Source organism: Talaromyces amestolkiae (genome assembly GCF_001896365.1).
Source record: "Talaromyces amestolkiae strain CIB chromosome Unknown scaffold10.1, whole genome shotgun sequence".
In the NCBI taxonomy this organism is placed as follows: Eukaryota; Fungi; Ascomycota; class Eurotiomycetes; order Eurotiales; family Trichocomaceae; genus Talaromyces; species Talaromyces amestolkiae.
The window spans coordinates 1,198,925-1,214,716 of NW_024468046.1; the positions used below are offsets into that span (position 1 = coordinate 1,198,925).

General features: G+C 46.0%; 6 protein-coding genes across 6 annotated transcripts; 4 read left to right on the forward strand and 2 right to left on the reverse strand.

The window, feature by feature from the left end:
• Positions 1–1,899: 1,899 nt before the first annotated feature.
• BHQ10_005900 (uncharacterized protein) lies at positions 1,900–5,946 on the forward strand (the record flags this gene model as incomplete). Its single annotated transcript, XM_040878427.1, has 3 exons — positions 1,900–2,084; positions 2,146–5,767; positions 5,824–5,946. The coding sequence occupies 3 exons, from the start codon at positions 1,900–1,902 to the stop codon at positions 5,944–5,946; spliced, it is 3,930 nt and encodes a 1,309-aa protein (XP_040734404.1).
• Positions 5,947–6,503: 557 nt separating this feature from the next.
• Positions 6,504–7,515, forward strand: BHQ10_005901 (uncharacterized protein; the record flags this gene model as incomplete). The annotated part of the gene is made up of 4 exons (XM_040878428.1): positions 6,504–6,539; positions 6,595–6,939; positions 6,999–7,158; positions 7,223–7,515. 4 exons carry the CDS (start codon positions 6,504–6,506, stop codon positions 7,513–7,515), a joined length of 834 nt encoding a protein of 277 aa, XP_040734405.1.
• A 1,264-nt stretch (positions 7,516–8,779) lies between these two features.
• On the forward strand, positions 8,780–9,925 carry BHQ10_005902 (uncharacterized protein; the record flags this gene model as incomplete). The annotated part of the gene is made up of 3 exons (XM_040878429.1): positions 8,780–9,005; positions 9,059–9,537; positions 9,599–9,925. 3 exons carry the CDS (start codon positions 8,780–8,782, stop codon positions 9,923–9,925), a joined length of 1,032 nt encoding a protein of 343 aa, XP_040734406.1.
• A 296-nt stretch (positions 9,926–10,221) lies between these two features.
• BHQ10_005903 (uncharacterized protein) lies at positions 10,222–12,121 on the forward strand (the record flags this gene model as incomplete). Its single annotated transcript, XM_040878430.1, has 5 exons — positions 10,222–10,475; positions 10,541–10,562; positions 10,610–10,882; positions 10,978–11,172; positions 11,225–12,121. 5 exons carry the CDS (start codon positions 10,222–10,224, stop codon positions 12,119–12,121), a joined length of 1,641 nt encoding a protein of 546 aa, XP_040734407.1.
• Positions 12,122–12,310: 189 nt separating this feature from the next.
• Positions 12,311–13,343, reverse strand: BHQ10_005904 (uncharacterized protein; the record flags this gene model as incomplete). Its single annotated transcript, XM_040878431.1, has 3 exons — positions 12,311–12,440; positions 12,496–12,599; positions 12,660–13,343. The coding sequence occupies 3 exons, from the start codon at positions 13,341–13,343 to the stop codon at positions 12,311–12,313; spliced, it is 918 nt and encodes a 305-aa protein (XP_040734408.1).
• A 597-nt stretch (positions 13,344–13,940) lies between these two features.
• Positions 13,941–15,557, reverse strand: BHQ10_005905 (uncharacterized protein; the record flags this gene model as incomplete). The annotated part of the gene is made up of 5 exons (XM_040878432.1): positions 13,941–14,003; positions 14,053–14,380; positions 14,457–14,603; positions 14,657–14,792; positions 14,852–15,557. 5 exons carry the CDS (start codon positions 15,555–15,557, stop codon positions 13,941–13,943), a joined length of 1,380 nt encoding a protein of 459 aa, XP_040734409.1.
• Between the last annotated feature and the right edge of the window lie 235 nt (positions 15,558–15,792).

The window sequence follows — 15,792 nt, forward strand, 5'->3', positions numbered from 1 at the left end:
GCCGAGACTGAGCGCGCTCACTTTGTCTGCCTCACGTGCAGCTCACGCAAGAAGGCTTGCGACAAAGCCCTACCTGCTTGTGGCCCTTGCGTAAAACGTGGCCTGTCATGCAAGTACGATCATTCTGGAAAGAAAGAGAAAAGCTCTCGTGCATACAATCCCGGTAAACATTTTGTGGCTTCCGATGCTTGGAGCACCCCGAGTAGTCAAGGTTCGGCCGCGCACAGCAGTCCGGATACTGTATCTTCGTCCGCTTCGATATCACAGTCGATTCATGATTCTCTGAATCAGCAGGTTCAAGATGTGATGAACTTTACAAATCTTACTGCAGACGATATTAGTCAACGTTATTTTCAGTCTTTCCACAGACTCTATCCTATAATCTCCCCCGAACTGTTCCAGCGAGTAGCGTCAAAGTATGCTCAGGGAGGCAATGTTGCGCCATCCACCGAATATTCTATCTTAATTCTAGCTATGTTTTTGGCAATCACTCTACCAGGCCATCACCGCCACTCGGCCTTCTCTTTAACTGGGCAGGAACAGCTCTACGTCAGAATCAAGTCTCTTCTAGCGCAAGTCCAGGCTGCTATATCCCCGTCATTGGCCTTTGTTCAGGTCATGTTTATTGTGACTATCTGGGAGTATACTCGTGCGCGCCCAGAAGCCGCATATTCTTCCATCAACACATGTGCTAGCTTGGCACGAATATTGGGAGTCGGCAATGAGTTGTTAGAGCAGCCAGGACATCCGTACAGCTATAAATTTGACTTGGTGGAGATTGAGAGACGAAATGTAGCATGGGCTATCGCATTATTAGAAAGGTATGTATGACGCGCTGAACTTAAAAGGTATACTAATCTATCTCAGAGTTATATTGGTCGAACTGAACAACAAGAATATACGCCCGCTCACACAATATCCTGATCTCGACTGTCAGCTGCCATCGGACTTGCTGCCATCAGATGCATATCCGAGCCCGTCAGTCGACTACCAGACCTCCATGTCAGCCACGCTATCTTATTTTGAGGCTGGAAATGTTAGCTGGTTTGGACGCCAAGCACAGGCAATATACCTTCTTGATCACGTTCTGGATATCGTCCGCTTTTTATCAAAAAATAAGAACATACAGGCTATACTTGGCGACGCCACGGAGCTAGAAATTAGGATCCGTACCTTCTTAGTGGTGATCTTGGAAGAGAGTCGCCGGGAAAACACTACATTGTGTAGTGCAGTAGCTTTCTCCATCAGGTACGGTTCCTCTCATAGATTGCGGATTATTAATTAAGTAATTGCGATTTATAGGGCACTCTTTCTGCTCCACTGGACTATTCTCGATTCCCTTCCAATGTCTTCAGACGTGGACAGCTATCAAATAAGAAACTTATCCTGGACCGCTCTCAACTCAGCCTGCAATATGACCATTGACGCCATAACCCACGCAGCGCAAGATCCTAGTGCTGCTGTCCCTATATGCAGTTTTTATATTCTCCAAGATTCCATTCGGTATCTGTCTGATCAGCAAAAGGTCATCGGAGATGAGGCAACTGTTAGCGATTTGACTATGCTGTCGCATGCCGACAAGGAGTATCGCAGTACATATGTATTTTGAGCAGCCTAATATCTTGTCTATGTTATATTTTAATGAACACATGATACTATATGTATGGTCATTGTAGGCTATGATTGGCTAGATCCGATAGAAGTCCGAAGCGGGTCGGACGCCTTACCCCATCCAGAGCGACGGCATCATCCATGGACGATGAGGCTGTACTCCTCGTCTCATTGTAAACACTCGCACTCCACGACCATCCATTTTATGCAGCACCCTCTGACCTATTCCATTCTCCAGACTTCTGACAACTACACACGCCATGCCTTTCGTCGGATAAAATGGCCAAAATGAGGGGAGGATCTTTGGATTCTAGGGATTCCTCTGCGGGCAGTCACATCCCTCGCCGCTCCAAGCTGCCATCACACTCTCCAGATATTATTATCAAGCATACCATCAGTGTGGACGATCCCGCCCAGATTCTCATCCAACACAAAGAAGAACGACGCAGAAATTTCAATACTTTGGTCCGCAGGTAAGTCCAGGTCCTGGCCTAATGCTATTAATCAGCCAGTGTTAAGGGATTGCTTTGGCAGGTACAAACACCAGATTCTATACGGTTGCGAAAACCCCAATTGCCGAACGCCGACCTGCTTGAATTATCAAAGACGAGTTTCAGAAGGACCGTTTCGACCGTATACCGAGCTCAGCGCGCGCACGTTAGCATGCTACTTGGCTAGTCAGGACAACCCGGAGAAGGCACTTTGTCGCAACCCACCACGGCCAACTGCAGACTTCTCGCCAACACGTCAACCACCCCATGTGGAATATAGGGCACATAGCGCAGGAAGCAAATCACAACGATTCGAACATACAGAAAATGAAGCGCATCCGGAGTCCGACCGGCATTCGTCAATTGCCAGCACAGCGCCTCCGCCGCCAGAAAACGTCAGACACTCTTCCCGAGATTCGCATCTATCTGGACTATCACGAACGAAAGACCCAAAGTCATTCACACAGAATCTCTTTGATACTTTGTCATTAAGAATGGTAGAATGGCTCCCCTTGCGCCAGACGACTACCGATACTCTAGATTGTGCAACTTCGACTTCCGTTCGTTCACACAAAAATCAAACACACCTAGGAGAATCCAAAGAACGCGAGAATGACGACAAGACACGACGAATACACACCCACATGACCAGCAATAGCATTTCCTCAACTGAACCAACAACCCCTTCGAACCGGCCAAAGCGGCGTTCAAACTCTAACCTCGACCGGAAGACTCCTTCACAAACGTTGAAGCGCGTCACACTAGAAGATACAGAGACATGGCGACCGGCGCCGCGGCATAGTACGGAATTCAAATCGCGGGACGGTCGTTCGACCACTCCAAGAGCCGTGCCATCGAGAACTTATTCTCAACACCATATTCCTACACCACCCCCTGCTCTTAAGCAGCGTGCAACAAAGACGAACAGAGTCACAAACGATCATACATCTAAAACACCGAAGCAAACCAGACGAGTTTCTTGGGACGGATCAAAGCTTTTGAGAGAATCGGCCGAACTCTCAGATGCAAACGATGAGACAGTAGAGAAAGCTACACCAGACTCTTTGTCGCCCGAGCTTCCGTATCTGAGGCCGCCTAGTATACAGAGTGTTCCGTACCAAGCGACATCAGTTGATACATTGAGCCACCTAAATGCGGAAATAGTGGACGGTTTGGCCCAGCTTTTAGCACACAATGAAGCAGACGCCCAGAAATGGAAAGAAGAGCTCGAATATATAAACACTCAAGGGAAGTTGGACAATCATAAATGGCGCTATGCGACGCTTCGCCAGCGCGAGGTATTCCCTTTCATTGCCCAATCGGTGTTTTACGGGTTGAATAGCAGTCGACAATTGAGAAAGTCCTTTCGGCGAAAACGCTCGCCGTCCAAAAACCCTCGAAAAACCACCGAGGGCATCACTGTCGATTTGCAGACTCTAGAGCCTACGCTACGAAAGTTGCAGGATATTTGTCCCAGCGATCTGGTTCTTAACAGTTTGTGGAACTCTCTAGAACAATTATTCATACCCCCTAGGGATATGCCTATAGCATTCAGAGCCAGTCGACGCCTATCTTACATTCAGCCAGACAGCCTATCACCCAGTGCATCACAAACCTCCACTCAAGACGAATCGCTTTCTGATACAGACGCAGCTCATATGCTTACAGTTGTATTCTTTGCACTCGTAACATTCCTGCCAAAAGTTGACGGACAAACTTGGCGCGGCATTCAACAAATACGCGAAGCAGGAACTGTATTGCCGGAGGCTCAGATGCAAAAGTTAGATGCTAAAAGTTCCGCTTTGGTTCTGTGTGTCACGGATAAGCTGGAGCACGATCTTGCTTTGCGACTTGTTCACCGCCTGGTGCGTGCTCTTACAGCTCGCCTAGCATTCCACGAGATATCCAAAGCCAAGACACTTCCCAGCCTGGAAGCCAAGAAAAAACGTGACAAGAGTGTCTTGGATCTCCTGTTTGACAATCTGCGTGAACATCACGAGTCTTTGAAGAAAGAGGCTGAAAGCGGTGGCCAGGCTGTCGCCCTCGATACGCCGGTTGCTGCAGCTATGATCGTTGAGTGGATTCGTACGTTGTTCTTCAAAGAATGGGATGGTAAGCCTGAAATTCCTAGATCGGAAGCAGCCGGTGGTGCAATTCAGATTCTCTCATCCATGTATAGAAATAGACAGCGACTTGGCCTTGAAGCAGAGGCTTTCTATACAAGTTTCCTGTCAGAAAGACTTGACGCAATGGAGATGCCTGTCGAATGGTTGAGTCGAGCTTCAAACAATCGAACCTTGCATCTCTTGTCATTCACATTTTTATTTCGACCTGCTGCGCTCGTCAAATACTTTCGTGCCATCAACTATGCGGCCATGTCAAAAGCATATGAAGCCGGGATGATTGCACAACGACAGGCAAGTCGGACAGCCTTTAATCGTACCATCCAGATTGCAGATGAGATCAATCTTCTAGCACGTCTACATACCTCCATGAATCAATATTTTGTCGTTTCAGTTCGTCGTGAGCATGTTCTGCAGGATGCATTCAATCAGATATGGCGCCGCGAACGTCGTGAGCTCCTGCGGCCTCTCAAAGTCAAGTTAGGAACGGAGCTAGGTGAAGAAGGAGTTGATCTTGGTGGTGTCCAACAAGAGTTCATGACGATGGCTTTTGCGGAGGCATTGAATCCTGAGCATGGCATGTTTAGCGTTGATCCTACTACTCGCATGGCATGGTTTCAGCCGTGTTCTCCTGAGAGCCTGGAGCATTTCGAACTTGTGGGGATATTGATGTCGTTGGCGGTATACAATGGTCTTACGATTCCCGTCACCTTTCCTCTTGCATTGTATCGCAAACTTCTCGATCTTAAAGTCAAGCGTACCGAGCATATCCAGGATGGCTGGCCCGACCTCGCCAAGGGATTGGAGAGTCTATTGGCTTGGAATGACGGTGATGTTGGGGACGTGTTTGTGAGAAGCTATGAGTTCAGCTTTGAAGCATTCGGTAGTGTGCAGACGGTGGACATGGAACGCACAGACAGGGATGTCGAGTGGCCCATGATTGAGCAAGTTCAGAGCCGAGAGCGAAGGCGCAGCAGTGTCTCCAACTATTCTATCGGGATTCAAGAAGAAAGAAACGCCAGTAACGAGACGTCCGAAGAACAAGCTGATAGCGATATCGGCTCTTTTCAGACCGGCATTCTTAAAGGCGCCGACTACAACACTTCTCTGAACACATTCACGCCACAGGAGGATACAGAAGAGTCAAGTCTCGTAACTAATGCAAACCGTGAGCAATATGTCAAAGATTACTTGTTCTGGTTGACCGATAAATCCGTTCGCCCGCAGTATGAAGCATTCGCTCGTGGATTCTTTACCTGCATAGACCGTTCATCCCTTGCCCTGTTCACACCAGAGATCCTTCAAACAGTGATCGAAGGTACACAAGAAATTGACATTGAAGAACTTCAACGCCATGCCACTTACGACGGAGGCTGGGACGGCAAACACCCTCTCATCATCGCATTCTGGAATATCGTCAAGAATTATTCTCGTGAGCAAAAGGCTCGATTACTCGAATTCGTCACTGCTACTGATAGGGTCCCGGTCAGCGGTATTTCCAGCATCAACTTCGTGATTCAGAGGAATGGTTCTGGGAATGATGTAAGTTTGTCCCTTTCGCCTTGTTAGATCAACGAGAGAACTGACAGATTATATAGCGTCTACCAACGAGTTATACGTGTTACGGTCGATTGCTTCTACCGGAGTATACGAATGCAACAGCTCTAGGGTTGAACCTGGACATGGCTTTGAAGAACTCCCGAGGATTCGGCAACTTTTAATCATGATGGACATTTCGGCATGGGTCTATTCGCAAGGCATTTTCTGAAGAGGTGGATCACTGCTATTGTAATATTAGACATGTTATCGAAAAATAATGTAAAATACCATTACAATCATTTATATACTAGAAGAATATTCAGGGATCTACTACCTACTGCTGTACAATGAGAGCCCCAGCCTCCTTAGTACGTCCGATTGTGAGTTTAGGGTTATGCGGGTTAGGGCATGCGGAGTTGACGCCGAAGTGGCCGGGGGACAGTTGGCCGACTGACTCACTCTTAGGGTTACTCCGCCTGGCCCACGGAGGCAAATATGGCGCGTTCGTTGGATGATCTCATACTCTGTTCCACCGTAATCAAAAAGAAGCTAGAAAAAGTTTTTGATGGAGTGTAACTTGAGGCATTTTGCTTTCGTTTTGAGTCATTGAAATTGTACATATAGAATTATCTTTTCTCAATCTGCTTCAATTCTTTCGACGTACATCGCCTCCGCTATTGTAATTAATCCCGCGATAACCCCGCGACTTCTATTGAAGAGCTTCATACTTTGCGACGCCATGGCTCCCATTGTTCATTTCGTGCGACATGCTCAGGTATGTTTCTAACCCTCATACAGTTCAGTGCAGTCGCCTAATCCAATGCTGATAGGGCTACCACAACCTCACAACCGCAAACCACGTCCTCCCCGATCCCGAACTCACACAGCTCGGCGAGCAACAATGCGCAAAACTCAAGGAGGCCTTCCCATACCACTCTCAAATCGAATTGGTAGCTGCCTCGCCATTGCGCCGAACTATTAATACCGCACTACTCAGCTTCCAGCCCGTTTTTGAGGCTCACAAGGACTTCAAGATCCTGTGTATCCCTGAAGCGCAAGAGACGAGTGACGAGCCTTGTGATACTGGCAGTGATCCGGCTGTGTTGCAAAAAGAATTTGTGGATCGTGGGTTACCGGTGGATATCTCGTTGGTTCATGATGGTTGGAACAGCAAGGTAATCTTTTTTGCCTCTGTATGAAATTGTAGATTCAGAATGCTGATATTCGAATGCAGAAGGGTAAATGGGCACCCACTATCTCTGCTCTTAGGAACAGAGCCCGTGAGGTTCGCAAATGGCTCAAATCGCGGCCCGAAAAGCAAATCGTCCTTGTCACTCATGGTGGCTTGCTTCACTATTTGACCGAAGACTGGGAGGATGGTAGCATGTACCAAGGTATATCACCGAAAAGTTTTCCATCGGGATATAAAGAGATAAAGATTGCTAATAGGTCTCCCAGGCACCGGTTGGGTAAACACAGAATATCGCACATACAAATTCTCCGACTCCATCGATACCGAGGACATCGAAGGCAACAAAGTGGAAGGAGGCGATGATTTCACAATCATTGAGACACCCGAATCCAGAGAGCGTCGTGGTAAGCCTGCCCAGGCACCTTCACGAGCAGAAGAGAAAGTTCTCTACCGCAAGGGTATTGAGGGCTGGGAGGCACAAGGATTGCAGCCCAGTTCGAAAGATCGCGAGGCTGGCAAGGTGTCGGGAGGAGAGGAGGTTAATGGTAGTCGCATTTAGATTTGCTGTTTCCGAGTTTGTTTGGATATAAATAGAATAGACTATGCGATGGGTGTTTATTAGACAGAATATTCAAATTAAATATATGAGGCGAAAGTTCGCCCAAGACTGATACCGCAGGCATTCATACCATTATTTTCCATATTAGGAAATAATTGATCAGATCGAAGATGACGATTCGATAAGATCACACAATGTTTCTGATACAAGTATGAACGATGGTTTAGTTAAAAAAATCTACATGATTGAGGCTCTATCATAATGCATATCAATACAGCTACCTGGCAGGATACCATCCAGGACTAGACACGTCCTCCCTTATATCCCACACTTTCTTTGCTTCCTCCAGAACACCATCCAGGTCCACATCGACGACATCTAGATGTTCCTTCCCATTCAACCTCCCAAAGATACCCTTGAAATGCATTATAACCTAGCTTGCGCCAGAATATTCATCCCCATATGTAGATATTGGTGTGTAAGCTCAAACGAACATTTGAATGAAAAGCTAGAAGGTTTTTGGAGACGCGACCATCACGTCTTGACCAGATTAACTTTTAGACAATATAAATGATAACAGACGTTATAGAACAACAAGAACTATGTATTCTTACAACAGAAACGGTAGTATTTCAACGTACGATGTCGTGAGCGTGTTAGAGCTATCCGCTCCCTAGCCCTAACAGGCCGTTTCTCGAACCTAAATACTGAAGCATGAAATCTTATTTTAATCCCCCATCCTATTCTATGGCCTTTGAGTAGTAATAGCAAATAGAAAGTAATCATAAATGAACAATGAATAGCGCTTTCTCAACCCCCCTATGTGGTCGGGAAAGATTATATGGCCTATCTAGAATCACCAGCTAGTCCAGACCACACATACTTGCAGTTGATTTGATGAAAAGTAAACTCGTTGTAAGATACGTGGTGTTCCTGGAGGTCTCTGAAATGACTCGCCTGATTTTCTCCTTCTGCGGGGAAATACGTGCGACGAGTTGAAGTTTGAAGATAACCATTCGGCATTTCGGATTCTTATCATGAACTCTATCACCCCATCTTTCCCTAACTAACCCCCACCCATAGTACCCTTTAGTTGTGAGTCGACACGACAGTATTAAGGGAGCTGAATAGGGTACTTGGAGGCACTGTCATGATATTGATATCATGGTTCTACGGCACAAAAACAAGCAGGAAGAATCCATTAGGGTTGCGGTACGAATAGCGATATAGCAACATAACGAAGCAAACCAACCGAAAAGAAGCAATGGCGATTGCAAGCGCTCCTCCAATTCTAGATTTCTCTGCATACTACGGTGATGACGAGATTGCAAGAGCAAAACTAGTAGAAGAAGTGCGAAAATGCTGTCTATACAATGGGTTCTTTCAAATCAAAGGCCACTCAGTTCCATTGGAATTGCAGCGCCGCGTAATGAAGTGCGCCAAACGTTTCTTTGATCTACCTGTGGAGGAGAAATTACAGATTGATAAAAGTATTACCATCCAACTTAGGTTGACAGATAGAATTGCTAACTAAACATCGCAGATCTTAATACCTTCAATCGAGGTTACGAACTTCTCCGCTCGCAGATGCTTGAAGCTGGAACCGGGCCCGAGCTCAAAGAAGGCCTGTATATCGGTGAAGAAATTCCAGAAGATCATCCCTACTACGTCCAGAAGAAGTTGAATAGTGGTCCAAACCAATGGCCTCAGACCATCGCCGACAAGGAAGAGTTTCAAAAAACAACGATGGAATACTATCACGCAGTGTATGAATTGGCAAAGGATGTACTGTCTGTAATTGCTCTGACACTAGGAGTGGATTCATCGTTCTTCAAACCTCTTACGGATGAGGCAGTTGCTACTATGCGCTATTTACACTATCCTGCTCAGCCGAAGGACCAGGATGAAAAGCTCAATCGTGGAATAGGGGCCCACACGGATTTCGGGTGTGTCACTCTTCTTCTTCAGGATGAAGTAGATGGTCTGCAGGTTCTGGACGCGCCCTCTGGGCAATGGTTAGATGTTCGTCTCCTTTTCAGAGAGTCTACGTGTTGAACAAAACAGCTAATGTTACAATATACAGGTTCAACCCGTTGAAGGAGCCTACGTAGTAAATCTAGGCGACTTATTTATGCGTATGGCCAACGATACATACAAGTCAAACATTCACCGAGTTATCAATAAGTCCGGCCGCGAGAGATATTCAATTCCGTTCTTTTTCAGCGGAAACCCGGACTACCTTTGCGAGTGTCTACCAAATTGTCGCGCTCCAGGGGAAGCAGCAAAGTATGCCCCGATTACAGTTCAAGATATGGTCACAGGTGCATACAAAGCAAGCTATGGTCGAGCGGAGCAGTACAAAAAGGAGATGGAGAAAAAGAATATGGCTTCCAGCTCAATTACAGCATAATCTATAAGCCCTCACAGAACTCGATATTCCGCTCGGATGCAATAGCATCTATTATACATATCATGTACAGATTAGAATGAAATAATATCTCGCTGTGGTAAATGACCTTCTATCTATTCATGACACCCAAAAGTGGGGAGATGATCCACATATTATCGTAACTTCTACACCCACCAGAAGAAATAGAGCTAACTATCGGCCGACTACATCAAGCCATACTAAGTCACTTTCCATACCATCAACGGGGACTTATTGATCTCAAAGCTGCTTTCCATCAGAGTTTCTCTATTCCGGCAATGGATAACCCTAGGACATGGGAGGAAATTGTCTCTCAGAAAATCAAGCTGCGAGATCAAGCTCTACAAGATTATTTGGTCAATGATACAGATCAGCGTATTCCTTCCATTGCCAATGTGGATAGACGATCTTGCCTTGCTGGCGAACCCATTGTTCAAGAAATAACGGATATCCGCAGTGTGCCAAATCTCTTGAGTTTGCTTCGCGAAAGGAAATACACGGCCGAGGATGTCGTTACAGCATACATCAGGAGGTAATCTAGAAAGTCTTGCCGGCAGTATTGCTTAACTGATCTTGCTGACACTTCACCTTGCATAGAGCCGTGGTAGCCCACCAACTCGTAAGTCATCACTTTGTATATTCCACAACAATACTGAGTCCCAAAAGACAAACAGTATTACGGAAGTGGTCTTCGAAGGCGCCTTGAAACAAGCCAGAGAATTAGATTCCAATTTCATGAAAACTGGAAAGCTGAAAGGCCCATTACATGGGATACCCATTACGCTCAAAGATCAGTTTGACATTAAGGGTGTAGATTCGACCTTGGGTTACGTTGGTCGTTGCTTCCAGCCGGCCACTGAAGATGCCGTTTTGGTACAGCTACTCAAGAATATGGGTGCTGTCATCATTGCAAAAACCAATTTGCCGCAAAGCATTATGGTTCGTATCCATACGCTGATATCTTCTGCGTCAAAGCTATTTACAATTATAAGGAACATGCTGACAACGGCTGCCAAATTTTTTAAAATGCATAGTGGGCAGAAACTGAAAATCCCCTCTGGGGACTCACAGTAAACCCACGAAATCCCGAATTTACTTCTGGCGGTTCGACTGGCGGCGAGGCTGCATTGCTAGCGTTACATGGCTCTATCCTTGGCTTTGGGACGGATATTGGAGGCAGTATCAGAATCCCTCAAGCTATAAATGGGTTGTATGGTTTCAAGCCTAGCGTACGTCTTTCAACTTCTACTTTCCGCTCAGGGAAATCTAATCGTCTCACAGAGTCATCGACTCCCGTACTACGGGGTTGCTGTGTCTACTGAAGGCCAAGAGCATGTTCCTTCCTCTATTGGCCCAATGGCCCGTGATCTTGAGACCATTTGTTACATCAGCCGCTCGCTTGCAGACAGCAAGCCTTGGGACCTTGATCCGAGATGTTCGCCACTTCCCTGGAATGAGAATGCTTTTGAAGAGATTCAATCTCGACCTATGGTAATTGGTTTAATAGTTGACGACGGGGTTGTAAAGATACATCCCCCAATTGAGCGAGCCCTTCTTGCCCTTGCGGACAAACTTCAGGCACAAGGTCATGAAATAGTCGAGTGGGATACGTCTGATCACTTGCAATATATGCAACTGATGGATCGTTACTACTCGGCGGATGGTTTCGAGGATGTTATACGTGATGTAACTCGTGCCGGGGAACCTTTTATACCCCATGTCAGATCCTTGATATCCCGTGGCAGTGCCATATCCGTCTACCAATATTGGCAACTTAATAAGGAAAAGTTTGAGCTTCAGAAGAAGTATTTGAGCAAATGGAACAGTATGCGTTCATCTTCCGGAAAGCTTGTTGATGTGCTTCTCTCGCCTGTGCTGCCGCACGCTGCGGTCCCTCACCGAGCGCTCCGATGGGTAGGATATACTAAGGTTTGGAATCTGCTGGACTATCCAGCTATCTCATTCCCTGTCGATGAAGTTAGGAAAGGTGTTGATAGTATGCCGGACGTTCCTTATTCGCCGAGGAACGCAAACGATGCATGGAATTGGAGTCAATTTGATATTAACAGTATGGATGGTCATCCTGTCAACTTGCAAGTCATTGGGAAGAGATTCGAAGAGGAAAAAGTGTTAGGAGCTACTACAATTATTGAGAAAATTTGGAAAACAGGGAATTAGGTTACGTTTGATGCCCCTCGGAAAGTTCCATGGGCTTTAATACGTAGACTTATCATTGAACCTAGTTCGAAAAATAGTTAACAGCAGGTTATATCAAAATAAAAGACAAGATGGATCAACTGCTACTATCAATAGCTTTTATAAGGTGTGCCTTTCAAAATGACTATCATGTTTCTACCTGATCGGTAACTATATGATGGGATTAACGGCGGGKAGTTTTGCGCCCTGAGGAGGKTCATTCTTCTTTTTGAATTCATCACACATCTGTTCAAATGTCACCCATTCCACGCCTTCATGTTTGTTGATGTACTCGATGATTCTACAAGTTGCATATTAGTCCTATACAGCCTCGGTTTTCGACGTAAATCGCTCACCTTTCGTGCATCAGAAGAACATGTGGTCGTCCAGACACATCCGGGTGAATTGTCATCGGAAAAACAAACTCGTCGTATTCTCGGTAGAAATAATCGAAATGATCCTAAAATGCATTACTTTTAGTGAAAAGCACATCTTACGAATGACTATGATTTTATCCTACCTTCCAAATGTCTTCAATATCACGTGGATTGACCCATCCATGACTGTTTGCAGAGTTCTTGATAAACATCATCGGTGGTAGATCGTCGATATACCAACTGCCTGGAATTTCCACCAGTCCGGTAGTCTCGCCCCGAACCAAAGGCTTCATCCACGTCTCCGCCTTTTCGTTGTAGTTGATCTTTGTCCACGAGTCTCCCGTTCTCAACCAGTACATCTGACAGTCCTCATGCGACATCGAGTGATCATACTCAATGCCATAAGCGAGCAAAAGTTCGACCATTTCCGCGCTAGACTCCCACCACGGAGCTACAACTCCTCTTGGAGGCTTTCCACAAAAATCCCGGATCATCTTATATGTCTTATCGAGGATGTCTTTTTGTTGCTCCTTTGTCATACTAGCTGGGTTCTCATGTGAGTAGCCATGTAGCCCGATTTCGTGGCCGGCATCGCGGACCTGCGCACATTCTTCGGGGAATGTCTCTAGGGAATGGCCGGGGATGAACCACGATGCCTTGATGTTGTATTTATCGAACAATTTGAGGAGTCTCGTTGTTCCGATGTGTCCGGCCCAAAGTCCGCGACTGATGTCGCTCACGCTATCCTCTCCACCGTACGAGCCTAACCAGCCCGCGACTGCATCAATATCGACACCGTAGCCGACGAGAACACGTTTTTTGCCCATTTCTGGATCGATTGAGTTTTTCTAGTTTGGAATTGCTGAAGTTGGTCGAAGGGGAGAGTCAAGACAGATTGTAAAACAAAAATTGGAGTATGGTCAAGCAAAGCCTTCTCCAACTTTAGGGGGGTATGGTGAGGGGTAAAGGGTTTCTTATCGGCAGATAGCCCCCATCATTGTAGAGTCTAGACGCAAAGATGGGGGTGATCCGGCCTAATTTTTAGTTCGGTAGATTTAGTGACCTTCGTCGGGGGCGTTCTTAATTTGACTGGGCCTGAGCTATGCTTGGAGTTTGCCAGCAGGTCTGAATCCTACCTCAGGAGGCGTCAAGGTCTCAAGGATGCTACTTTGAGTTCAAGTGGCCCATGTGTTACATTTGACTGTAACATGGTTTTACGTAAGGCCAAAGGAACGTCTTTTCTCTAGGATAACTTTCTGTTGGTAATGCTTCACAGAACAACCATAACCAGGAATTCTAACCCTAAGGAGATTTCAATCATTCAATTATTCATATCGCTGAAGGTTGACAGAAAACCCTCAAACAATTGACCTCGGCATCATAGTTTAGAACATGGTATACATTATTCAATCGACTAACAATATCTATAGTCGAGAATCTGCCAATATGATATCACTCTTCTGTCCAATACTCCAACGGCGATCCACCTAACTATTATTAGTTACTTCGACATAAAATTTGCAAAAAGAGACTCACATCTGCGATATGATCGTAGCCCAGTAGTTTTGGAGCTAATCCAGGATCGCGCCAGGCCAATGCCTCTCCCTCGGGCGTAGGTATCATTTGCATTTTGCGATCCCGTTCCTCTTGCTCCGGACCATCGTGGAGGTGGTACAAGTATTGTTGGATGTTCCCTCGTTCAACAACCATTTTTGTACGCTCCTTACGGCACTGCTGGAAGATGGATAGAGCATGCTTCTTTGCAGTCACGAATTCAGGTGATAACTTCGAGATATTAGGATGATTTGGAAGTAGTGAGAGACATTCACCGAGGACAGCGCCATCTTCGAAGGCCATACCAGCTCTATGTAGATTAGGATTTCAGCCAATGCTCGAAAATTGACCTTATAATAACTACAAAAATTGGGTGGAAAACATACCCTGAAGCCAGATATGGTAGAGTGGCATGCACAGCATCACCAAGCATAACCCAGGATCCAGATTCATGAGCCCAGTCGAATTCACCAAATCGAATACATAGCCTCCATTTCTGCACCGACTGACAAAGTTTGAGTAGCTTTTGAATACTTCCAACATAATTTAGCTTTTTTTAAATATCGGAGAGCCCAGTACAGCTTACCGTGGATCCCAGCCCTCGAACAAGGCACACATCTCCTCCACACTACCTTCTATGGTTGATGCTTGAGCTTCAGGAATGTCGTCTGGCACCAGCAAAACCATGTTGAATAAATCACCGCCACGAAGGACATAGTTGACTATTAAATTAATTACCTATTAGCGAAAGTGATCAGAAGAAAGATAGGAGGGAACGAACCTGCATGTGCATCAGGCCCAAGCCAGTAATTAACTTGCGGCTTATTAACGAAGTCTGCCAGCTCCGGATCTTTTTTCATTTCTTCAGTCGATAATAGGAGGCGATACGCCAAATCTCCCGTCTTGACTGGCGGATCGCTGCGTCCCAACAACTCCTCCGTTAACTTTCCAAATACCCCATCAGCGCCAATTACTAGATCACCGTCCCACTCCCTACCATCTGCTGCAACTGCAGTTGCTATTGTACCATCTTCGCTCACGCGAACCGTCCGTATGCGAGCACTGCACGTTATTTGTACTCCGAGCTCTACGGCTCTTTCCACAAGACAACGCTGAAGGTCGGCACGATGGAAGTCTCGATACCATGTTCCGGGATATTTGCTCTCGGACTCGTGAAAGTCCAAATGAGAGATCTTCTTACCCTTCCATCCAATAAAGTTGCAAACACTCGGATAGGTCATATAAGGGGTCAACGCTTTCTCTAAGCCCCAATGCTGAAGCACACGCGAACTGTTGGGAAGGACCTGAATACCAGCGCCGACTTCTTTTATCTCCGTTGTGCCTTCTAGAACATGAACTATGTGCCCAGACAGGGCGCAGCTGATCGCGGCACCCAGTCCAGCCAGACCGGCTCCAACAATAATAATGTGTAGCTGGCATGACGGAGAGCGTTCCTGTTGCTGTTTGATGTGAATTCGGGGCGCCATTCTAAAAACAGGTGAGTTGATATGTGAACGCTGTGCTGCTAATAATTGATTGTTCATTCATTAATTATATCTATGAAGCTATATAAGAATCATGAATTATGATAAAGACTTGCGTGTATACAAGAATGGGGGCGGGGTTGACTGATGCATACGATCTGGCCCTATCGCCACTATGCAACCTATATCTGATGGTGGTACAAACTATCGGTTTGAGCTTGTGTATGATCAAGAAAAA